A 25,259-nucleotide genomic window follows, 5' to 3' on the forward strand; every position below is an offset into this window, starting at 1 on the left:
GCTATTAATATGTTCGGCATTGCATTCGGTGTTATCTATACAACACGTGTTGACGAGACTCCACATGTAAAACCGAGTGTGAATATTACTTGTACAACTGGTAGACGCCCATTGCTCCAGGGTACGCGGGGATTGCCGATACGGTGGGATCGCGTCTCTGCAATCTCATGCCAGCCGCGCACCGGTGTTTTTCGCCGATGATAGTCCAGCGTCAAATTTTGTTTATTACGCCAAGCTGATCCCGATCCTGGACGTAGAAAGGCAATAAGGACGAAAAACGAGATTTGTTGACATCAGACGCAGACATTGACCCTAGACTGAGTGAATGACGGCTGTAATCACGAAGAAGGTCCTTACTTCAAGCTTTATTCGAGCTGGCGTGTGTCGGTACATAAATACGATCACACACAAGATGGTGAGTGGTAACAAAGTTAGAATGATTGTCTATAGTATTGTGGAAGATTTGAAACTACCAAATATATTCATACATATTCTTCTTTCGTATATAACCTCCAAAAACTATAAGAAATCGGTTGGGACAACACAAATATCAACAAATGTAAACAAAGGAATTAATTAAATGATCGATTATGTTCTTTTATCATTAAAACAAATTCTTCAGTGGATTTCTTAACCTGAACTTGAAATTATATCTGCTTGTATATATGACAAAAATGAGGACTTGACAATTGTATTGGGATTCAAAATAAATCTAATTAAAGTAATAGACAACATTCTTGTGACTCTCTTTGATTATGAACAACTTCAATATAACCGTTAGGCCTACACTCGTCAAGAAAGATTGCTTTGAACTGTATGAATGCCAGAATAATAACCAAAATAAGGCAGTTGATGTTGAATAAGGCAATTGAATGTTACCGTGACAATCGAGAATATTATTAAATAGGTCTATATGCGAACAGTCGGGCCAGGAGAGATCAGGTAGAAGTCTCTGGTGAGAAATAAAATGAATGTCCTGGTAGCAAGAAACTTGGAATAACGATGCTGCAGTTAGGAGATTTCGCGGTGATAAATATGGAGTCTAGATCCGGTACAGTAGCGACGCAACAGGTAAAAGGTAATTCTCGGAGATGGTATAGTCTAGTTCTGGTGGCGATGCAACAATTAAAAAGGAGTTCGCAGAGATGAAAAACCAGGAAAAACCACGTAGCGATGAGAGAGTTCAGAGAAAACCAGATAACGATGAGAGTGGTGTTGACAGTCAGATCGAAGAAATCGGGGTAACGATGAAACTGAGTGTAACAACAAAGTCCGAACGGAAGTGTCTCTGAAGAAAAGCGGTGTCAAGTTCTCTCCGTGAAAATTTATCGGGCAATTATATGATCATCTCCTGCCTTGTGAATTGTCTAGTAAGTAAGTAAGTGAGTAAGTAAGTATCCATCTATTAAAAATGTCTGCAAACCAATGCGTTGGTAGAATCCCACGTCTTAGCAACAAGACAACAATGCTAAAAAAATGAGCGCGACGCTCTCAGAAAACGCATAAAGAGGCGCGCCTCAAATAGCGCAGCGCTCATTATTACTCAATAACAGAATACGCATTATTTACAGGCACATACGTCATAATCATACATTAAGGCCCCATCACACTACAGCGAATGCCCAACGAATGCCCAACGAATGTCCAATAAATTTGAAAATGTGAAGATCCGTTGGTAATACTAGAATAGTTCATAACATGCTTTGCATTCTTTGTGTTCATTAGCTATTCGTCAGGATTCGCAGAGATACGCTGGAGCCGATTTTATTTTTTAAACATGTCCAAAATCTCCAGCGTATCTAGCTTTGCGAATCCCTACGAATAGCTAATGAATTCAAAGAACGTCAGACATGCAAACTGTGTTCACATTTTCGAATTCGTTGGGCTTTCGCTTGGCATTCATTGGGCATTTGCTGTAGTGTGACGGGGCCTTTAAATATAACATAGACTGTGGCTAAGACATAGGCCACAATAAGAACATGCTACAGTATCAATGACTCCGGGTGAGTGTAAACTGTCAAGTGGATTAAATGAATGATAATGTCTTCCACAGGTACCAGCATTGTGCCTAATGACTGTATGGTTTCATGGTTTACCATGGACATGGCTCTACTGCTTACTATTATTTTTGCTTTGTTTTGTTTTTCACTTTTATTTTTTACAGGTAGGCACTGGCTATAGTATATCACTGATCACTACTTTTTTCACTAAAAAGGAAGAGCATCTGTCCAATTGGATACACGCACAATACAATAGCTGGCCAACTTGGTAAATCACCTTGCAGAGGAGGCCTGTATGATGGCAAATTGTTATGTATAAGGCATGCAGATCAGTGCAGAGTGAGACGAGAAGTCGACTCGTGATGACAAGCCAGGGTCCGCGGACATTTTTCAGTGTGGGCCGGAGGGCTGAGGGACTGGGGGGGGGGGGGGGGGTGTCAAGGTCTAGTCTCAGGGCGGGATCTTTGGAAATTCATGAGTGTTGTGATTTTTCTCTTTTTTTCCTGATTTTTTACCTTTTATTTTTGAGGAGCCAGTTAAGTTTGTGTGTGTGTGTGTGTGTGTTTTTGGGGGGGGGGGGGGGGGGGGGGGGGGAGCTGCAGCTCCTAGCTGCAAGTAGTAGGCACAACAAACCAATGGAACCAGACAAGATGCGCTAGTACAAATGTACATGTAGCTGCAGGGTTGGTCCTACTACTCATCGACCGCCCAATTTTCATTTGCCTGATACAAATATTTTTAACACTAATATTCACGTAAAAACTTGACCTTTGTGATTGAGAAAATCCAGTCAAATGCTAGCTGTTGTTCCCTTTTTATGCCTCCGCCACGAAGTGGTGCCGGAGGCATTATGTTTTCGGGTTGTCCGTCCGTCCGTCCGTCCGTCCGTCCGTCTTTCCGTCCGTCCGTCCGTCCTTCCGTCCGTCCGTCCGTCCGTCCGTCCTTCCGTCCGTCCGTAATGAATTTTGTGGACAGGGTAACTACCAAATCCTTTTGAGGTATCCTAATGAAACTTGGCATGTATGTGTATTAGGGGGTGAAGTTGTGCCTATCAACTTTTGGGTGCACATGCTCAAGGTCAAAGGTCAAAAGGTCAAGGTCAAATGCTTAAAATTTTACTATTTCCCCCATATCTATGCAATGCCTGAAGATATTTTCTTGAAACTTAGTGTATACATGTACTACCCAATTAAGATTCTCTGGTGAAAGTTTGGGGTCATGAGGTCAAAAGGTCAAAGGTCAAAAGGTCAAGTAAAATGTTAAAATTTCACTTTTTTCTCTGTATCTTGGAAATTGTTCAAGGTATCTTCATGGAACATAGTATATATGCATCCACTGACTGGCAGTGGTTATCTAGGGAAATTAGGGTTCATGGGGTCAAAGGTCAGGGGTCAAAGGTCAAGGGTAATACTTCAAATTTTATTATTTTCCTTATATTTATGCAATGCCAGCAGGATTTTTTGTTTTAAAACTTGATGTATGCATGTATAACCCAATAGGGATTCTCTGGGATTTTTTTTTTGCCAAGAAGGTCAAAGGTCAAAAGGTCAAAGATCAAGTGAAAGTGCTGAACTTACTTCTTTCTCCATATGCTCTCTTATTCATCCAATTAAACATAGGTCAAGGAAGGTAAACATTCAATACATTTGTGACAAACATGTCATTTTAATATTTTGCCAATTTTGTGAAAATGTAATCACACATTGTCCACATGTACTATAGACCTATTAGGAGAACCATGCATTATGGCGGAGGCATACCAGTCGCCATAGCGACATTTCTAGTCAATTTGAAGTTTCAGTGTAAAAATATCGCCGTCGAATGTGAGTGCCCTCTTTTCAGCTCCCCGCGGTACCGCTCCTTTTTTAGGTCGACCGCTATTTTTGTATTGACAATGCACACAAACCGAGTTGTATGGAACATCGTGTTGTACGAAGCTTTTTAGAAATATGCATTGACATTACATTACGGTTCGTTTCGAAATTTTGTCCTTGATTTAAACCATTGACGAACAGTGAATTTTCGTTTTCCCCACACATCCTCATTGACAGTCAAAGCCAATACATTTTTATGTGCTCTGCACGCGTGTGCAGTGCGTACTAAGTGTTCTGTGCACCAAAACTAGTGGTCGGTTTAAAAAAGGGTAGTCGATGTGTAGTTGATGTGAGTTACCATACTAGTAGTATGGGAATAAGGGATCCAAGCCTAAAGTGCCACTGGGTAGACAACTCTCCAAGATAACTATACACAGCCCAGTCACTGTAAAAACGCGACGGGGCCGTACCAGGATGGTGCACAACAACAAAGCGAACACAAAGCAAACATTTCAATCACGTCAAGTTTTGATACCGGTACTTGACATCATTTTTGTCACCTCAAACTCATTACAGACAATCTTCATTAATTAGACTTCATGTCTATGTTGTCGATATTGACGTACACAATTCACAACTTACCGAAAACGAAGATTATATGCAACGTGTGGGAACGATGATACATTGTATGTCTTCATTACCATGGGGTACTTCATAAATGCATCCTGTTAACAAGTTAATATTTTTTTCGCTCAGGCCCAATACAGAGTGGAGAGAGACACCTTTGGTGAGATTGAGGTTCCAGCAGACAAGCTCTATGGAGCCATGACAGCACGCTCACTTATCAACTTTGACATCGGTGGTGACATGGAGAAGATGCCGGTGAGGAAGACATTTTCCACTGTTTATACTGTGGGGGAAAATTTGGGGCCCTCCTCGAGGGGGATTGAAAAAGCTGTCTCTTGTCTGTTTGTGCTGCTCGGTCTGCTCGCATAGAGCTGGCCCTGACTGGCACTGTTTTGATGGCAATCACATTCACCTCCAGTAAATGGGCTTTTGAATTTCTTTATGTAACTGCAAACATGACTGAGCACAAAAATGTGCAACATTATGGTGCCAGTTGTGCAATGTTAATCAGCTGCGGTCAGTCATGATGACTGGTTTGTTCACGTTAGCCAGTGATAAGAAAAATTGGCCACCTGAAATAGATTGTTGTTGTTTTGTTGTTGTTTTTGTATTTGAGGCACGTCATTCAGATATGAATATTTGCACCTTTGTCTTCATAATGTCATTACTTTACAATACATATAATTAATTTTTCAAAAAATAAACTTTTTACAATTATTTTTATGTGTGCTATGTGTCTGCCATTATACGGTTGGGGCAAATAAGTTCTGGTGCATGTTGATGGCAAACTCTGATCAGCCCGGCTCGTTACATTGAGCAGGCTTCTCGGTCGCGCACACAGACCTAGATCCCTCATTTGCCGCACTCAGGACTCTCTGCCCAACGCATATGGTGCACAAGCAGACTCCCAAATGCGATATAGAAACATCAAAAATAATTATTTCATATACACACTTTCCAATAAATAAACATATAATTTACAAATAATTCAAAATTTTACATTGGGTTGTGCAGTGTGCAAATCTAAATTAAACATAAACTCAAAAGATAATTACCTAATAACTCTATAAGACTTATATAAGTCTTTTGGAAAACCTTCTTGTTCTCTTCACATATAAAATTACTGCCTTCAAATGGTTAACATTCTCTGTGGATAATACTTTTTTTATATCCCGTTGATCTTTGCCTCCAATGTCTGCGATCAACATGGCTCTCTCTATCAAATATTTCGGACAATCATATAAAAGATGACTTAAATTTTCCTTTTCCGGGCAATGGGGACAGTTGCCTGTTTCATGCAAATTTACTTTCCACTTATCATAATTCAGTCCAATATTACCCATACGGACTTGATGAATAAGGATTTGTTTTTCCCTGTTTTTTAATCTGCATTCATATTTTCCAAATACAATACTTCTGTACTTCTTTTAAAGGGGACTGTGTTTCTTCCCATCTTTTTTGCCACTTCTTATTAAAATGACTACTTAAAACACATTTAACTTCCATCTTATTGAGTCCATTATTGATTCCGATATGTTTCTCTTGTAGGGCTGTTTTTGCCGCTTTATCTGCTGTCTCATTGCCCGTGATGCCACAGTGGCTGGACATCCATTCAAAATGCACTATCATACCCCTGAACAGCAAGTGCATCAAAAGAATGTGTATTTCTTTCACAAAAGTATCCTCGAATTTACATGTTTCAAGGGCGCGGAGAGCACTTAAACTGTCAGTAAAAATTACAACTCCTGTATACACATTACTAAGTTGTCTCAACCAGGTTAATGCCATAAGAATTGCAGCAATTTCCGACCTGTATGATGACGTGAAATCCTGCAGTCTTTTCGATTCAGTATATTTGTAATAGGGAGCGAAAAAAGCAGCTCCCACTATGCCTGTTTGACTTCTGGATCCGTCCGTGTATACATGCAAGTAGTGACTCCACTTCTTTTGTGTAATTTCTAAAGTCAGTTGATTTTAAAAAAATGGATTATCTGACTTCAATATTTCTGACATTCACTTTAGGGATGTGCCAAAGTGGGATAGTTAAAGGAGTTACTGGCTCAACAGGCATATTGAGGTAGACTTCCTCTTTCAACTGCATTACCCTGGTTTCCAAAGGAGTTACTTGAACAAGTTTTGTTATCATAAAATCTATATTGCCAACAGTCCCCGACATCTTCCAGCAAAGGGTGGTCGGGAGTGGTTTCAATTCTCTTGATATACCTTGCACTCAGCAATTTTCTCCGTATATCTATGGGCATCTCTCCTGACTCTGTTTGGAGAGTTCTCAGGGAGGTTCTGACTTTGCTACCCAAACAAAAAATGACAAACCCTGATATTGAACTGAGTTGAGTATATTTTTGACAAAATCAGATGCCGAGTCATATGCTTCGCATGCATAATCCAGTTAAAGAAAGAATAATGGATTTATACATGTACACTGTTATCAAATGCCAGTTCCATTTCCAATAACAAGGATTGTTATTGGAAGCTGCTAGATTTGTTTTAATGACTTATTGCTGGGCACTCTGTGATATTATGCATCTTTTGTTTGTCTTAGCACAGCATGCAAATTGGTTTGAATTAACCCGTTTAGGACAAGTCCCGAGTATACTCGGGCAAGTGTCTATGGGAAATGCGTGTTGTAGCAAAATCAAACTGTCCTCAACGGGTTTAACAACAGGGTGTATCTCCTCTCTCCCACTTTTATTGTAATTTATGTGCATTGATTCCATATGTACTGTATTTAAGTGCTAACTGCTCATATCAATCATGTGAAAATAATCTTGGTATAAAAGATACCCTCTTGTATTTTATGTGTAAGATTAATTGTCCCCGCCGAACGAGTTCGAGCAGGGGACTATGAAACGGGCTCCGTACGTGTGTGTGTCCGTGTGTCCGTCCGTCCGTCTGTCCGTCCGTCCGTGTGTCCGTGTGTCCGTGTGTGCGTCCGTGTGTGATCAAAATCTTCAATTTGCTACTTCTCTGTCATTTATGAGCCAATTTTGATTCTGTTTGCTTTATATGATAGCACTACATGGGAGCTTTGAAACTTCTACACAGAATTTCAGTCGTGACCTTTGACCTTGACCTTTGACCTATATTGTACATTTTGCTACAAAATGCTACTCCTTCGCCATTTCTAACCCGATTTCGATTCCGTTTGCTTTATGTGATGGCACTAGGTGAGGGCTTCAAAACTTCTACACAGAATTTTGACCTTTGACTTCTTTGACCTTTGACCTTGATTTTTTGACCTATATTGTACATTTTGCTACAAAATGCTACTCCTTCGCCATTTCTAACCCGATTTCGATTCCGTTTGCTTTATGTGATGGCACTAGGTGAGGGCTTCAAAACTTCTACACAGAATTTTGACCTTTGACTTCTTTGACCTTTGACCTTGATTTTTGACCTATATTGTACATTTTGCTACGAAATGCTACTCCTTCGCCATTTTTAACCCGATTTCGATTCCGTTTGCTTTATATGATGGCACTAGTTGAGGGCTTCAAAACTTCTACACAGAATTTTGACCTTTGACTTCTTTGACCTTTGACCTTGATTTTTGACCTATTTTGTGCATTTTGCTACAGAATGCTACTCCTGCGCCATTTCTAACCCGATTTCGATTCCGTTTGCTTTATGTGATAGCACTAGGTGAGGGCTTCAAAACTTCTACGCAGAATTTTGACCTTTCTCTTCTTTGACCTTTGACCTTGATTTTTGACCTATATTGTACATTGGCTACAAAATGCTACTCCTTCGCCATTTCTAACCCAATTTCGATTCCATTTGCTTTATGTGATGGCACTAGGTGAGGGCTTCAAAACTTCTACACAGAATTTTGACCTTTGACTTCTTTGACCTTTGACCTTGATTTTTTACCTATATTGCACATTTTGTTACAAAATGCTACTTCCGGCGGGGACATATGTTACGCACCGCGTAATTTCTACTTTTCCTTGTTTTGCTTTGATAACATAATTCAAGAGTACAAGGATGGGCTGATATGCTTTCAAGAAGTTTTCCATTTGTTTCCAGACTCCCATCATCAAAGCCTTTGGAATTTTGAAAAGGTGTGCAGCAGAAGTCAATACTGAGTTTGGTCTTGACTTGGACAAGGCTAACTTCATCATCAAGGCTGCTGATGAGGTACTGAGCTTTGTTCAACAGGCATCTATGACAAACTCACTTCATAAACCCAGATATCATGACTCTCAATATATCAGACATTATACCTCTTATGCAGGCACACAATGTTGTACATTTTAAAACCACCGTGGCAGCGAGTAGCCTTTGATATGTGTACCTTGCTTTTGTCTCAAATTAAACTTCCCCTTGGTTGTAAAAAAGAAAAATGTTTTTGAGAGAACGAATGGGTTATATCTGGCATGACATAGAACAAAGTATTTGATGAAACAATTACTTTTGCAGTGTCTGCATTGTCCCTTTTTGCAAATGTGAACATTTTATTGGTAGTCGGCAGAGAGGAAGAAAGAGTGGTATTTCTGTGGGAATTAAGAAGCTCACTTGCCAAGTATGGTATACATGCAGCTATTTTTTTCCTTTAATTGAAATATTGTCATGCTACATTTCATTGTTGTTCATGTCACATGGAAGAGTGTTTTTTGCACTTAACAACAGCAGAAAATTCATGTTGCAGGTTATTGCAGGCAATCTGAATGAGCACTTCCCGCTCGTGATCTGGCAGACAGGGTCTGGGACACAGACTAACATGAATGTTAATGAGGTGATTAGTAATCGTGCCATCCAGCTGATGGGAGGACAGCTTGGTAGTAAGACACCTGTACATCCCAATGATGACGTCAACAAGAGTCAGGTATGGAGGATGCTAGGCTCTTGAATTCATGACACCAAAACACACATGTTTGGACAAAATTGGGGAGGAGGAGGAGGAGGAAGAGGAAGAAGAAACCTTCCTCCAAGAATGAAAGTAGTGTTATTTTGTACAAATCTGAACTGATCCAGACAGATTATGAAGAAGTCATAAATGTTGCATTAGTTATCTGGTATGATATTCTATCAGGCCCCAGTAACCTAATTGACCACTTAACTGTGCTGTGTCTAATGCCAAAGTCTGAACAATTAATTATTTTTCACAGAAGACTAAACATTTGCTGGACTTTGTGAGAAGTACATGTAGTGCTTTTCTGCTTGAAAGGTGTTTGAGAATAGAATATGTTGAACTTTGAACAGAATCAAGGAGAAATGTTTCAGTTAATCATGAGGAGTACTATGCAAAGAAAAATGACAAAAGCAGCTTGTCTGTGATGCCCATATGACATGGACAACTTGTAGACATTCAAGTTGCTAAAAATGCCTCTCATATTTTCCACAAAGTCATAGATCTACTTTGTTTGATTCATTACTAAAATGTAAGGTTGCTCCAGCTCTGTGGAATGACTCGTGGATTTTCGACATTGCAAATTTGGGCACAATATGCACCTGTTTTCCATTGATTTCATTTGTTTCAGAGTTCCAATGACACCTTCCCAACTGCAATGCACATAGCTGTGGCCCTTGAAATTGAGCAGAGACTGATACCTGGCCTCAAATTACTACACAGCGCCCTCAGGAACAAGGAGGAGGAATTCAAAGATGTCATTAAAATTGGCAGAACACACACTCAGGTGAGTCAGGAGTTCTGTTTGGTTTAATCTTTACTGTTATAAAATGGGTTCAAGAATGTAGCCAATAGGAAGCGCTGAAATTAGTGACGTGTGCTTTGGTTACTCAGTCCCATTGCACTGCGTGTTAAATCCTATTGCCGATCGTCTGTGCGCGCGGCGGCTCCTTTGAATTGCATGCATACGCGCTGTCAATCCTGTAAACAACTTCTAGTGCGGACTGCCGGCCGGCCAGCCGACCTTTCTTCCCTTGTGCATAAACGATGTGTGGCGTACGTATCATACGTACAGTGTACAGTAGACCAAGCGTTGTGGGACCGGACGCGTACATGGAGTCACTTTGAAGGGCAAATCCAACGATTTAGCAGGTTAATTCTCACGCCGTTTTCAGAGTATGTTGTCTAGTAGGCCTATATGAGGAGTCTATATCAAGTCTTTAAGGTAAAGGGTGCATATTCTATGTAAAATAAGTAAGTTTTCATGCGGGAACTTAAGTGTCCGGAAACCCAACCCCCCATCATACTTATACTGTATGTGCGGGATTTCCGAGTGCGACGTGCGTAAATGTTTGGGACGAACATCTTCGGACGTCTTGACCCACGAAGGTACGTGAAAAACGCTGAAAAATGCTGTTAGTTTTCGAATTTTCGACCCATTTTATAAAACAAATGATGCACAGGATTATTTCGTGGCGTTAGTGGAGGCGTAGCTCACTCGAGGGTATTTACAATGTAGTGCAACATGCACTCGGCTTCGCCTCGTGCATGTTTCACAATTGTAAATACCCTCGAGTGCACTATACGCCTACACTAACGCACTCTATCCTGTGCATCATTTGTATATTATTGCACATTTACTGTTATCCTAATGAGACAGGCAGATTTTTCTGACATGAACACTACACTGCAAACAAACAGCACACTGGGTTCAGTGAAATATATATAGATGCTCATATGCCTTTCCACAGAAAGTCGTATGTGCACATATACAAGCACAAAGACATTACCAGTACTGTAAAAGTGGATATTTTCGCGCTAGTAATTTTTCGTGCTTGGGCGGGTAAGATGAATTTTGTGTGTATTTAATTTTGTGGAACCTGGAACACATGGCATGCAAAAATATTCACATTCTTTTATTTTCCGCAAGTTTTGGGTTTCGCAAAAATGCGTGAAAATTTCCACACTGCAAAAATTTCCAGTATATAAATCACTATTTTCATTTTCCTTGCCATATCTCATGAATACACTTAATGCATTTGTAAAGTTATATAATTTCTGGTATTAGGTGTCTATGAAGATGTAACAAAAACTATGACTGGCAGATCTTAACCCGTTGAGGACGAGTCCCGAGTATACTCGGGCATGTGCCTATGGGAAATGCATGTTGTAGCAAAATCAGTCCGTCTTCAGGGGGTTAAGCAGAATAATGACTTATCATTCTCTGCAGTGCTTTATGATACAAAGTTGAAGTATATGTAACTATGAATTGAATGAAGTGTAGTTGGCAATACAAACAATTGTCTAGCTATTTGGCTGAGACAGAGTTTTTACCATATGTCTCTCTACTAACCCCAAATCTTTGTTCTTGTGACCGCTCCACCAGGATGCGACTCCAATGACCCTTGGTCAAGAATTCAGTGGCTACAGAACACAAGTAGAGAATGGCATTCAGAGGGTGACTTCCTCCCTTCCACGCCTCTATGAGCTAGCAGCTGGTAGGTACAATTCTTCACTTCTTGATTCAACCTGTATAACCATCCCTACATGCATAGATTTACCTTTTGTAAACAAAACAGAGAACCAATAAGTATCTGGGTGTGCTGCAGCTTCTGCTATGCCAAAGTGCACTAAATATCTTGGTGAGTTGAAAGTACTGCTATAAAAGAAAATTAAGTTCGAAGTTTTTTGTTTTATTTTGTTTTCTTTTTCGGAATTGCTATATATGAGATTAAAATACCAGGAAAGGAAATGCAGAATTTCTCTACTTCACTTTGGTGTATGTACACTTCTTATTGTCATTTCATCTTTATATTTACTTTCAATTTCAAAAGCTTTGTGTGCAAAATTAATGTAACATTTGTGTTGTTGCTTTACCCATCAAAGATTTTGTCTGCATAGTTTGATTGAAATTGTAGTTACTTCAAAGAGGCAAGTCACATGTTCTTTTATTATGCAAGAAAAGTGAAAATATTTTGAATTTTGTTTATATTATCTTTATACCGTTCTACACATGTGACATCATAAGCTGTAGTAGTCTTTTCATTAAGCAGTGACTGAGCAGAAATGCCAAAGATTAATAACTTTTGAACGGATTGTCCGATTTTCCTCAAACTTTCACTGATGTGTTCTTCTAATATTGCTGCATTCACTCAATCCAAATGTCTATGAAGGTTAGGCCAGTTAGAGGTCTCCTTGTGCTAGCACTAGCCCATCAGGCCAGCATCATTGTATAGCCTTGCCTAAGCAGAGACATGCTCTAAATACAGTCATTTTGTTACAGAGCAATTTCCTGTTCTTTATCTTCCGCATATACTTGGTACATCAATTATTAATTGACCTTATTACAGGTATAAATGAAAAGTCCTTTTACAACTATTTTTTTTTAACCCAAACTATACTTTGACTGTAATTCTCATGATATGTTGTGTATGAGTAAAAAAAAGTCTTGACTCATCAATTTTTAACATAGACAATGATGCATATCAGTGATTGTTTATCTGCATAGTTTGCATAGGGTTCAAAATGGATTTTTAAGTACCATACCTGTTGTTCACTGTGATAATGGTAACAGTCAAACTGAAAACATGTTTCAATGTTATCACAAAGTTTATAACTTCTGGTCATGAACTTTTCTTCTTGTAAAAGATTTAGATAATGGCCCTTCATAGCATGATGATTGTTTTTTCTATGGGAATGATGAATGAAGCATGTTGGAAATATGAAACCACTTCAGATATCACAATACCAGAGCTTATCAGATTACTGATAAGGTTAAGGAGTTGCATTAATTTTATGCCTTCTATTTGATCAAAAGTTTAATGACTGCAGTACAAGGTCAATACACTGTGTGCATAATTTTGTCATTGTTACAGGGAGATGAAATGATTTATGGCAAAGTGTCTGTATGATTAATAAATGGATTTTTCCAAACTTTTTTTCTTCTTCTGTGTCTAGGTGGAACAGCTGTTGGCACAGGGCTGAATACAAGGATAGGCTTTGCAGAGAAGGTTGCAACGACAGTTGCCACTTATACAGGTGAGAAGTTTCTGGACTGGAATAGACTCTTGTTTAAACAGTGAACTAGACTATGGTCCTTTGAAGCATTCAAAAAGAAAAAGGGAAGAATGAAACGAAGAAAAAAATGACAGATGATGATTGTCAGAGAGACCAAGGTTGATATCTTCAAGCTGAGATGTACACTTTGTAGAGCAAAATGCTCACACTTTTATGTAGTCATGGTTGAACTAAAAACTTTGGACATACTGCCAAAATTATTATTAGCTCACCTGAGCCGAAGGCTCAAGTGAGCTAATGCGATCGCTCTTCGTCCGGCGTCCGGCGTGCGTCGTCCGTCGTGCGTAAACTTTTTACATTTTCATCTTCTTCTTGAGAACCCCATGACCGATTTTCACCAAACTTGGCAGGTAGCATCCCTAGGGGGATAGGATCTCAATTTGTTCAAATGGGCACCATGGCCCACTGGGGCCAAACCCCTAAAATTAAGGAATATTTAAAAATCTTCTGTAGAACCAGAAGTGATGGGGCTTAGATAATACTATGAGATAGTACTTTGATGACTGTAGTTTCAAGTTTGTTCATGGGGTTGGCGGAATCAGGGGTGCCCCCCCCCCCCCCCCCCCCCCCCCCCCTTGGGACCCAGGAGAGGGGATGGGAAGAAGTCCTACAGTTGTAATGGAGCCCGAATTGTACATGTTCATCTTCTTGAAAACCTCATGATTAATTTTGACCAAACTTAGCAGGTAGCATCCCTAGGGGGATAGAATCTCAATTCCTTCAAATGGGCACCATGTCCATATCAAATGGGCACCATGTCCCTCTTGGGGGGCCCCTAGGGCCCCCCCCCCCCCCCACATTAAGAAATATTTAAAATCTTCTACTCTAGAACCAGAAATGATAAAGCAAAGTTAATACCATGAGTTTGTACATTGATGACTTTAGTTCCAAGTTTGTTCATTGCACATTCAGGGCTGCCTGCCCCCCCCCCCCCCCCCCCACCCTGGAGTTGAGAGGGGGGGGGGATCCATATGCAGACCTAAGTTTCCAATGTTCTCAGGTAAGAGTGTGCAAGAATGCATGGAAGGTGAAATTGCGATACTCAGGTGAGCGCGTGACCCCCGGGTCTCTTGTAGAATCTACTTATTCAGTTATTGATATAGTAATTTCTCTGTTTGTACAACCCAAACAGGACTCCCCTTTACCACAGCTCCTAATAAGTTCGAGGCTCTGGCGTCACACGATGCTCTGGTTGAAGTGCATGGCACCCTCAACGTGCTTGCTTGCAGTTTGATGAAGATTGCCAATGACATTCGATTCCTAGGGTCAGGTCCAAGGTGTGGCCTTGGTGAATTGATCCTTCCAGAAAATGAACCAGGGAGCAGTATCATGCCCGGTAAGTCTTTTCCATGCTTATAGTTCATTGAAGAAAGATACTGCAACCTTTGATTTCATGACATCCCCCAGTGAAAAATCTGTCATGTAGCCATTTTTAAGAACACGTTGGTGACTTCAAGTGTTTCACAATTTAGGAGTGTATGCAATTGCAGTAGCCTGGCCATATCTAGATCTGGCACTATCAGAGAATAATGTGTGGATACTCCTACTACAGTCTGTAGAATGCTCTTCGCTTAAACAAAATGACAAGAATAGGTTGACGATTAATTCTTGTATGGTAAGATTGTAGAGTGAAAGTTCTGGGACACCATATGGACTGTTAGTATTCTTTCATTTATGAGTTCTGCAGATAACTTAGCTAGCATCTGAGTTGACTGCCCATCAACAGAAAGTCTTTTATAGAAATACTCACAGAGGAAAATGTTTCATTTATAGATGTGCTGAACATTGGGCTTGGGCTAATTGTCTGTGATGCTACTCTGTAATCCCAGAAGAAATATTTGTTGGAAACCAAAACCGTGGAGAATGTTTTTGAAATGGAATTGTTGGTGTAACATCATATCCCTTTTTTCTATGTCCTCAATATATGAATATAGTGATTTCAAGGTTATATTGCACATGTGTACCAAACAGTTGTGTTTCTCAAAAGAAAAGGAGCATTACAAGGGCTATTTATTCTGTAACCACAAATATATTTCATGGAATAGTTCTCTCCAATGTTCCTTGGAAAGCTTCATGTGTTGGTAATGTTTGTTAACCCATTTTCTTCCAACTGTAGGCAAAGTGAACCCTACCCAGTGTGAAGCTATCACCATGGTAGCAGCCCAGGTGATGGGGAACCACACAGCAGTGACTGTTGGAGGCAGTAATGGTCACTTTGAACTCAATGTCTTCAAGCCCATGATGGTTGCTAATGTCTTGAGATCTGTCAGACTTCTTGGTGATGCCTGCACGTCTTTCACCAAGAACTGTGTGGATGGCATCCAGGCTAACAGGGACACCATTAGCAGGTAGGAAACTTAGTCTTGCCTTGCTTCCAATGATGTCTTCTATTTGTTACCAATGCTGTTTTTTTGTGAGTAAAACTAAGTGAGATTCATTTGTGTTAAAAGTGGACCAAGAGATATAAACAGTAAAACTGACTCTTGAAGAATCTAGAGATATATGCTACCTTTATTTCAGGATAATTTGAGGTGTAGAGATGTTGAATGTGACAGGTATCATGGAGACCTTGCAAGAGATCATGATCTGTGAAGGTCAAATGGTATGGGGTTGACAAGGTCCTAAGAAAGAGGAAACCTGTCACTGAAATCAAATATCTGATAGAGGTTAGATTGCTAAAGTGAGTCTTGGTAGCAGCACTTTGATCCTTTATCATAGGATGATAGTACTCCCATTATAAAAAGTCCTGGCAAGAACTGGCAATTTTCTTTCGTTATATCGAAATTTCATTGTAACTGAATGAATAAACAACAGAAATACATATTTGATAATGTTATGGCCCTAAATTTTACTTCATTGTAACCAGAATTTAATTATAACTGTGTTCATTATAACGGGAGTGCACTGTAAATATGATAACAGTGACCCAGAGTGTCCCAATGACAGTGAATGTAACCTTCTTTTTTACCTGTAGAGAAAGGTTTAATTGTATTTAGGGGGAGAGAGAAAGCAGATGGAAGAGAAGAAAAATACAGTCAACCTCGCCTAAGTCGACCTCGCATAAGTCGAAAACTCGGCCAAGTCGAAGCTCCAGAAAAGTCCCGATTTTCTCTTTACTTATTTCTTTAAAATAATCTTGCACAAGTCGAAGTTTTACAAGTCGAATTTCGCCTATGTCGAAGATAATTTCGAGTCCAGATTTGTGTAAATACATGTAATTTTCATCGCACAAGTCGAAGTTTTTTTTTTTCCCGCACGTCATTCAAACATTGAGTGAAGCATTCTTTCATTCTTCAATAAATAAGCGAAGGAAAAAAAACCACTACTTTTGTAATAAAATACTCCCAAGGGTCGAATACAAGTTAACCCTAATATCCCTTGTATCCTTGATGTCCAGCTGAGAAGAACATAAAAACAAAAATTTCAGAAATGAAGATTTTGGTGGCCCGCGAAAAAAGTGGGATGTTTGCCATTACTTATGGAAATGAACAGCGGTAACAATCGGCTCCGTAAGAAGCTAAAATAAATGTCAGATGTTTGCTTTTAATTTTGGAAATGAATAACGGTAATATTCGACTCCGTATGATACTAAAATGAATGTCGGATCTTTGCTCATACTTTTGGAAATGAATAACGGTAAGCTCCGTACGATGCTGAAATTATTGTCAGATATTGGATTTTGCGTTTGGAAATGAATAAGGATAACAATCGGCTCCGGAAGATGCTGAAATGAATGTCGAATGTTTGCTTTGACGATCGGAAATAAATAATAATAATATTCAAGTCCGTACGATGATAAAATTACTGCCGGATGTTTGCTTTTACGTTCGAAAGAAAATAACAATAACATTCAGCTCAGGAAGATGCTATTCCATAAAAGTAAATGTCGAATGGTCACTTTGACATTTGGAGATGAATAACAATAATATTCAACTCCGTATTTGTACCATGATTTAATAAATGTCGGATGCTTGTTTTTAATTTCGAAAGTAAATGTAGCAATAACATTCGGCTCCGGAAGACGCTGAAATAAATGTCAGATGATTGCTTTTACGTTCGGAAATGAATAGCAGTAATATTCTGCTCCATACGATGCTAAAATAACTGTCGGATGTTTGCTTTCAAATTTTGAAATGAATAACAGTAACATTTAGAAGCGTTCGATGGTGAAATTAACGTTTGATGTTTGCTTTGACGTTCGGAAATGAATAACAATAGTATTCAACTCCGTACGATGATAAAATAAATGCCGGATGTTTGCTTTTACGTTCGAAAATATATAGCAATAACATTCAGCTCCGGAAGATGCTAAAATGAATGTCGAATGGTCACTTATACGTCCGGAGATGAATAACAATAATATTCAATACCGTATTTGTACCATGATTAAATAGAATAGATGTCGGATGCTTGTTTTTACTTTCGAAAGTAAATAGCAATGACATACATTCGACTCCGGAAGATGCTGAAATAAATGTCAGATGTTTTTACGTCCGGAAGTGAATAACAGTAATATTCTGCTCCATACGATGCTAAAATAACTGTCGGAAGTTTGCTTTTAAATTTCGAAATGATGCGTTCGATGGTGCAGCGGAAATTAACGTTTGATGTTTGCTTTGACGTTCGGAAATGAATAACAATAGTATTCAACTCCGTACGATGATAAAATAAATACCGGATGTTTGCTTTTACGTTCAAAAATAAATAGCAATAACATTCAGCTAGGGAAGATGCTAAAATAAATGTCGAATGATCCTTTTGACGTACATGAAACGCATTTCGATTATTACAGTCCAATAACTTAAGTTTCTCGATTTTTTAAAACTCAAAACCAAACAAGAAACACTAAATACTATACGTATTGCTATACCGTCTTCTGTATTTCAACTGCCAATAAAGACATAAAAAGACACTGCATTATAAAAATTTATCGGAGAATATCGGGAAACATGCAGGAGACATTCTCCGAAGAAGCTTCGGGGTCTGTTCGATGTCTCACGAAGATTTTGCGAACATCGCGCACGTCTGGCGAAGGTCAAGCGCTATGTCGAGACGGTAAAGACATTTTCAAAAGCAAATCACGACCAGATCATGACGCATTTTGCGGAAAAGTTCATTGAAAAAAAAAAAAATATCTAATTCAAATTCTTACCGAAGTAAAAACATCCCCGAACAAATAACGGCACCCCGAACTCCCGCGTTCGTTTCGCGATCTTTTGCAGAAATTACGTGCAACGCATTTCGATTATCACAGTCCAATAATTGAGCTCCACAATTCTTTTTTAAAACGTAAACAAACAAAAATACTAATTACAACATAATACTACCGTCTACTGTAATTTCACGGCCACTAAAAACATAAGACACTGCATTATGAAAATTCGTCTGGAAATACAAGTCGAAGAAAAATTTGACTTCCGCGGAAGTCGAATTTCGCGTAAGTCGAAGTGTTTTCGCCGGTCCCAATAGATTCGACTTAGGCGAGGTTGACTGTAATCAGCTTTTTGCACAAAAGGTGTATGAATGGAGTGATACATTCGTATTGAGAGTATCTGTGACTGTTCCATGCTGTGTATATGATACAGTCTAATGCTCACCTGACATTTTGTTGTGAATATAATGAAACATATCCCTTTCTCTGCTCCATGTTCTAGATATCTACAGGAATCCCTCATGTTGGTCACTGCCCTCAACCAACACATTGGTTACGACAAAGCAGCTCAGATAGCCAAGTATGCCCACAGGGAGGGCATCACTCTGAAGAAAGCAGCTGTGACACTCGGACATCTTAGTGAAGAAAAGTTCGATGAGATTGTGCGTCCAGAACTCATGTTGGGACCAAAGTAGACATACACATAATTTGGGACTTTTTTGTGTTCTACCTTCTGCCAATCATGGATAAAAATCAGGAGATTTGATATCCTGTTGGGTTTAACCGAAGAATATCACATTCTACCAGATATTAAGATATTTGCTGGCCCAAAGTGCAAACTTCGAGGTGTAAATGGGGAAACTACCAGTAATGTATAGATTCTCTGTAAGGTAATGGTTTCACTAACTCTTCTGCCAGTTTCTTTGTCTGTGCAAATTGCATATGTAAAAAGAGAATATTCCAAACTGAGTAAACTCTTTTGGAACCCATCCCTCACAAAATAAGATCCATTTTGGTGTCAAAATTGAGGAAACTTGACATTAGGTCAAGGGAGGAAATTTTACTCAAACTCGGCTGTTCTACCTCCTCTTTACTTACATTGAAGTCATTATGGAGGCTGCCATTATTCCCATACTCCAAGCATTGTGATGTAACCTATAAAGCTTTTACATTACATGTTTATCTAAGCATCCTGTACCCATACCATGATTGTGGCTGGTGCTCATGGGGCATACAGATTTTGCAAACAAATGGGACAAAATGATGTAAAGCTAATCTTCAGTTGCCACAAGAAAAAGCCAAAGTTGTGTCAGTGATAAAGAGTACTGTAAAACCAGAAATATTTCATGGCATGAAATTTCGTGTACTGCCGACCATGATGGTGTACAGCATTGTTCTGCATTCACTGCATTGTCCAGACAAAAACTTTCTTGTGCATTTTATCTTTTCAAATCTTGGTGCCTCACAAAATGTGTGAAAATCTCTGGTTTTACAGTAGTCGCTGCCATGGTAACAAAAGTTTCATTTTAGACTTGAATCTACAAGGACAATGATGTTTGTAGTGATCACTGTGCAAAGCTATCTCCAGGAGTCGTCTTTGGTGGTCATGTGATCAGGCAAAGCAAGGTTCAAGTCAGGTGATCATGGCCAGGAAGAGGAGTTATTCTGCTCCTTTTTCATCTGGGCATGACACCTCCCAGGCTCCATAGGGCTATGTGATTGGTAAAGGCATACAATTTTGGTCCTTCACATTCTATAATCCTTCAATTATACATCAGGGTGCTACATAACTTTTTTTAACCACTTGCCCGGCCGGGCAAACGGATTGTCAAATTTACTGCGAAACACTTGCCCGAACATTAATTTTGCTTGCCCGAAAAAGTCCAAAATATACGGAAATAATGTAGAAAATCATTTATAAGTCAAGTTCTTAAATAAAACACAATCATTTGAGTAATCAGCACACATTGATTTGCATGTTTAATCACAATGAAGTAACAAACTTGGTCCGATCAAGTGTTGCTCTTACATTGCACTGGGGCTTCTTCACATTTGATAAGTGTTGGAAAGTTGCTGAAATGACATAGAAAGTGTCTGGCATCACTAAATAGCCATTATCTTTGGCTTCTGTATGGTTGACTTTGTGGGTTTGTTGGGGGGGGGGGGAGGGGGTATAAGTGAAAAAAGGGTGGCTCCAATACTTTGCTTGCCCAATTTGGGCAAGCATTAGTTCTCATTGTTCAAAAACACTTGCCCGAATTTGATTTTCACTTGCCCCGGGCAATCGGGCAACTGCTTATGTAGCACCCTGTACATGACTGTCAAAAATGTTTGACTGAAAACTGAAATTGCTCTGGTGTTTTTGTAGATGAAAATCTGACATTCCAGAGTATTTTTCCGTGCTTAAAATGTGCTTTAGTATTAAATTCACATTTTAAGTCTAGAAATTTTCTTTCAAGCTCCATAAACAAAGACACATTGCAACTTGCCAGTAAATCCTAAATGCAAGAAATCAGTGCCAAGTGAAAGCAGCTGTAGATGTCTCTTAAAAGAAGTCGACCGGGATGATCTGTAGGGGACTGTAATGATATAATTGGCCTGCCCTGGGGCTCTCCATCCCTGACTTAGGTCAATATTGAATTTGAGTGTGTAAATGAACTTGATTCATTGTGTGTGCTTATCAGAGGTCAAATGATGAACATTTCCATATGTCATTGTAACATATTTTGTGCTTAACCATGGTATCTTAGACCACAAACTAAATTGGAACTATGGATTTGATTTGAACTACTTTTGTTTTCATTTGGGTTATGGCATCCACAATATAACTTGCAATTTATGCATTCATGAGCTTTTTACAGATATTACATTTTACTTGACAAATGACTGCTTTCTGCAAAGAACGGTTCAAAGGTTTCTGATGGTGTATTTCTAAGAATAGTCCGCACAGTGGTATAAAGAGGAGTCGGTCAGTACTGAAATGTAGAATTTTAATTTCTTGGTTTGTGCATGTGGATCTCAATTCTTGCTGAGGGCATAGCTGAATAAAGTGTATGCTATGGATATGTCAGTTTGCTTGCACATTTGTGTTTCAGTATGATTGTGAGTATGATTTTGTTGCTGTTGTAAGTTGATACTTTCGAAAAGCCGTCTCTAAGGATACATTGTGCATTAGATCCATGTTACATGCATGTAATAAATGCATGCTTCTTTCTTTCTGTGCTCATTGGTCTTGTTTAAATTTTCTGTCCATTCTGTATATATGCATACATGTATTATTATTATATATATACATACATATATATATATATATATATATATATATATATATATGTATATATATATATATATATTTATATATATATATATATATATATATATACTGATACTGTATATTTATATATTCATGCACACACACATACATATACGTAAATATCGCTGTTGGGGCAACAAAATCTTGTACACGGATCTCAAAAAATGTCCAATGTTCAAGAGAGTGAAAGAACATGTAGCCAAAGTAAAGCACTAATACAAATGGGATCGTTTTTCCTTTGACATGCCATGGTGGCTTAATTTTTTGGGTTAGACAGCTAGGATTTGGACAGGACATCACTTTCACTGAAAATCTGGCAGTTAATCCAGAAAAGTGATTTCACCAAAATTTGAGATACACATTGTGCAAGCTCTTGTCACCCCAGTATATGTAATAAATATACAATGTATATGCCTATTTACATGTATATACATTGTATAATCATAATCCATGCTTTACTGCACATAATACAACTGTACATTGCTAATATATGCACAGATTTTCTATACATTATCTCCCCGAAGCTGGATCCAGAGTTACAAAGGCTACTGTATACTGTTTTTTTAGATCAAACGTGTAAAATACTTGGTGTATCCACCTTTATTCCTAAAGAGCCCTTCCTGTGCGGTAGTGGGTAGGTGGTACAATTACATGATGATTGATCATGCCCAAGGAATCATATTTCCCATGCGTGTGTTTCACTCTAGCATGAAAGATCAGTGGATACTGCTGTGGCCCTAATTGTCAATCATCCATAATGGATCATTAAAAAAAAATTATGTAGTAACCACAATTGGATATGCTCGAGACTGTTGTACAATGTACACTGTATATGTACTTCCAGCTAATGCCTATGACCAACATTACACATTTTTGTCACCACCAAATTGAAATTGTGCTAATTAAGTGTTATTTTGCACATTTCTCTTTAAAATATGCACATGTGTCCACTTCACACTTGGAATGCATTTCTTGTAATTTCATGATGTAATGCAACACTCCATTCTGAGCAGGAACTAGTACACCACAAATGACAACATAAACATGTTTATCATAGCAAAGTAAAAACCTTTTATGTACATGTACACACATAAGTTCTAAACAAGAATTAACACACACTCAAACTAATGGTACATTGCAGGCTACTGCGAAGTGGTGAGGGAGAGTGATTGTTCAGTTTCCATGGGGAGCTGACACTGCACATGGGGAAAGTCCCTGTAGAGATTGATAAACAAGCTAAAGAACTGCTTGCAGAATGTCCATTGCTTATTGGCTTACTTTTCATAAAGAGGATTCAGTTATTGTTGATACCTCACTCCATTGTTGGATCTTTTTACCTCTTTCCCTACCCACATCCTTACCTCACAATTTCTGTTCATGAGCCTCTTAGCACCTCACATAATGCAGTTGGATGTGATATATTTATTAGTAAATATCACCTCATTCTTTGTACAACTGTACAAGTACATGTAGTATTAAATCTCGTCAGTTTTATCATCGAACATATTCATTTGCTCTGCATGGAAGGGCAATACAAGCTGCAATGCAAGCATCTTTTAGAGAAATGTTAAGAGTGTGGTGTGTCTCTTCATATCGAATAAATGAAATTGAATATGAAAGATGCATATATAGTCTCAAAGCCTAGACCAACATGTTTGTACTACAATCATTGGCATTACGATGTCCGTGTGTCACATGTAGTACAGTAAAATCAGTTATCAATGGAATGATTCTCACTCAAATTCATTGCTGCACCAGAAATTATCAGGTACAAAAGTTTGTACAGGGGAAACTCGGTATAACGAACACTGCTATAACGAGATATCGGTTATAACGAGGAAATTTTCCCGGTCCCAAATTTCCTTCCACACAAGTCTATGTAAAATGCTACTCTTATAGCGAGATCGGCTATAACGAAATAACTGCTATAACGAGATAAATTTTGTGACTTCCAAACAAAGAAAAACATAGTCAATCAAACCTGCTATAGCGAGGTAAAGCAAAATGCCTTCGGCAAAGCTTTACTTCGCCTGTGCTATCATCTTCCGAGATTGTAAAGCTTGATGCGCCAAAAACTGTCTTGTATACACATACTAGTAATCATTTTCTTCAGTGCACTCCAGCTAGCACTGCATGTTGTACGTGTAAGTGTGTGTGTGCGCGCACACTGATACATGCAGAAAATGTGGTGGGACGGCCATATGTATACATGACATCATCATGACGTTTAGCAGGTGTGAGGCAATCTGATGCTGTGATTGGCCTTCTACGTAGGGAATTCCCCATCTTCACACACACGCAGTCATAATGCATACAGAATGTGTCATATACACACACAGCATTGTGCAGACCATATTCAAGCTTTCCATACAACACACACCCATAAGATAACCACATACCAATCCACTGACGATCTTGATACAATCGCAAGCTATATAAATTTACAAATTCAAACATCTACAATTAATAAGAAACACATTCTTGATATTGGATTTCCTTGGTGAAAAACATCTTCTTACCCATAAAGGTGAGTAATTCCCTCACACACAATATCAAGTTATCACAGTATTGATTGAAATATGATGGGTAGTCCCACATGTGCAAATTAATGTCTTTATGTTATGCCCTCTTTTATGCCTACTGATATAACGAGATATCGGCTATAACGAGGAAAATGACTCGGTCCCGACCATCTCGTTATATCGAGTTTCCACTGTAGTCACAAGGTGACCGGTGCAGTCCTGCCACGGCATTGGTTTGTACTACAGAAACGTATTCTCGCTATTGTGGAGAAAGGCACACAAGAAAGAAGCCATGACAAAACTTCCACGCGGTACACATGTCAATTAGTCTTTTCAAATAAGCTACCATGCAAGCTGAATTTGTTTGTTTCTTTCTTATGTGTAGAATACACTCAAACATCACTTCATGTGTCATGGTGAAAATTTTATAAATCATAGCCTATCAACAATAATTTCACTCTCTATCCATATCTCTGCAAACTTGCTCAATGTATTTGTAAGTTGGACGGCAGATTGAAGGATGAAACAGGGTGTAATATATACATGGATGGTGCTACAGGGAATTTCCAAAAGGACACAAAATACTTTTGTAGCTCTATAATTTGAGGTCCACACAACACTTGACTACAAATAACAGCCTTCATTCAAATGTTACATGAGACGTAAATGAGACATCTTTCATCACTGCATTATTACACTACATGCAAAGTTTAAGATGAGATAAACAGAACGGCTTCCAGGCGGTCAACTGGAGCTGCTGTTATCAAAGGGAAACCTAGTCCAAGGACATTGACTATCCTGAAATGTCTGTCACCACTTCATACAGATAGGGGTCTCTTTCATGAAACAGTCATATTGGTACAATCCTATGATGATCCCTGGTGTCA

At 38.9% G+C, this 25,259-nt stretch overlaps 1 protein-coding gene across 1 annotated transcript; it reads left to right on the forward strand.

Annotated features, from left to right (window-relative positions):
* Positions 1-227: 227 nt before the first annotated feature.
* LOC139740719 (fumarate hydratase, mitochondrial-like) lies at positions 228-19,760 on the forward strand. The gene is made up of 10 exons (XM_071651286.1): positions 228-415; positions 4,571-4,696; positions 8,486-8,596; positions 9,108-9,284; positions 9,940-10,095; positions 11,695-11,806; positions 13,266-13,346; positions 14,518-14,721; positions 15,502-15,733; positions 19,040-19,760. The coding sequence occupies exons 1-10, from the start codon at positions 326-328 to the stop codon at positions 19,230-19,232; spliced, it is 1,482 nt and encodes a 493-aa protein (XP_071507387.1). The 5' UTR covers positions 228-325; the 3' UTR covers positions 19,233-19,760.
* The last annotated feature ends 5,499 nt before the right edge of the window (positions 19,761-25,259 follow it).

This window comes from Diadema antillarum, unplaced genomic scaffold (assembly GCF_040938485.1).
Source record: "Diadema antillarum isolate AM-2024a unplaced genomic scaffold, OU_Dant_1.0 seq00000876_RagTag, whole genome shotgun sequence".
NCBI lineage: Eukaryota > Metazoa > Echinodermata > Echinoidea > Diadematoida > Diadematidae > Diadema > Diadema antillarum.

Bases quoted from the DNA above. Each gene is read 5' to 3' on its own strand.
- LOC139740719 (XM_071651286.1), top strand. From the start codon at position 326: ATGACGGCTGTAATCACGAAGAAGGTCCTTACTTCAAGCTTTATTCGA. The intron at 4,697-8,485 runs GTGAGGAAGACA...ATTTGTTTCCAG, and splicing joins GTGACATGGAGAAGATGCCG to ACTCCCATCATCAAAGCCTT. The intron at 9,285-9,939 runs GTATGGAGGATG...CATTTGTTTCAG, and splicing joins ATGACGTCAACAAGAGTCAG to AGTTCCAATGACACCTTCCC.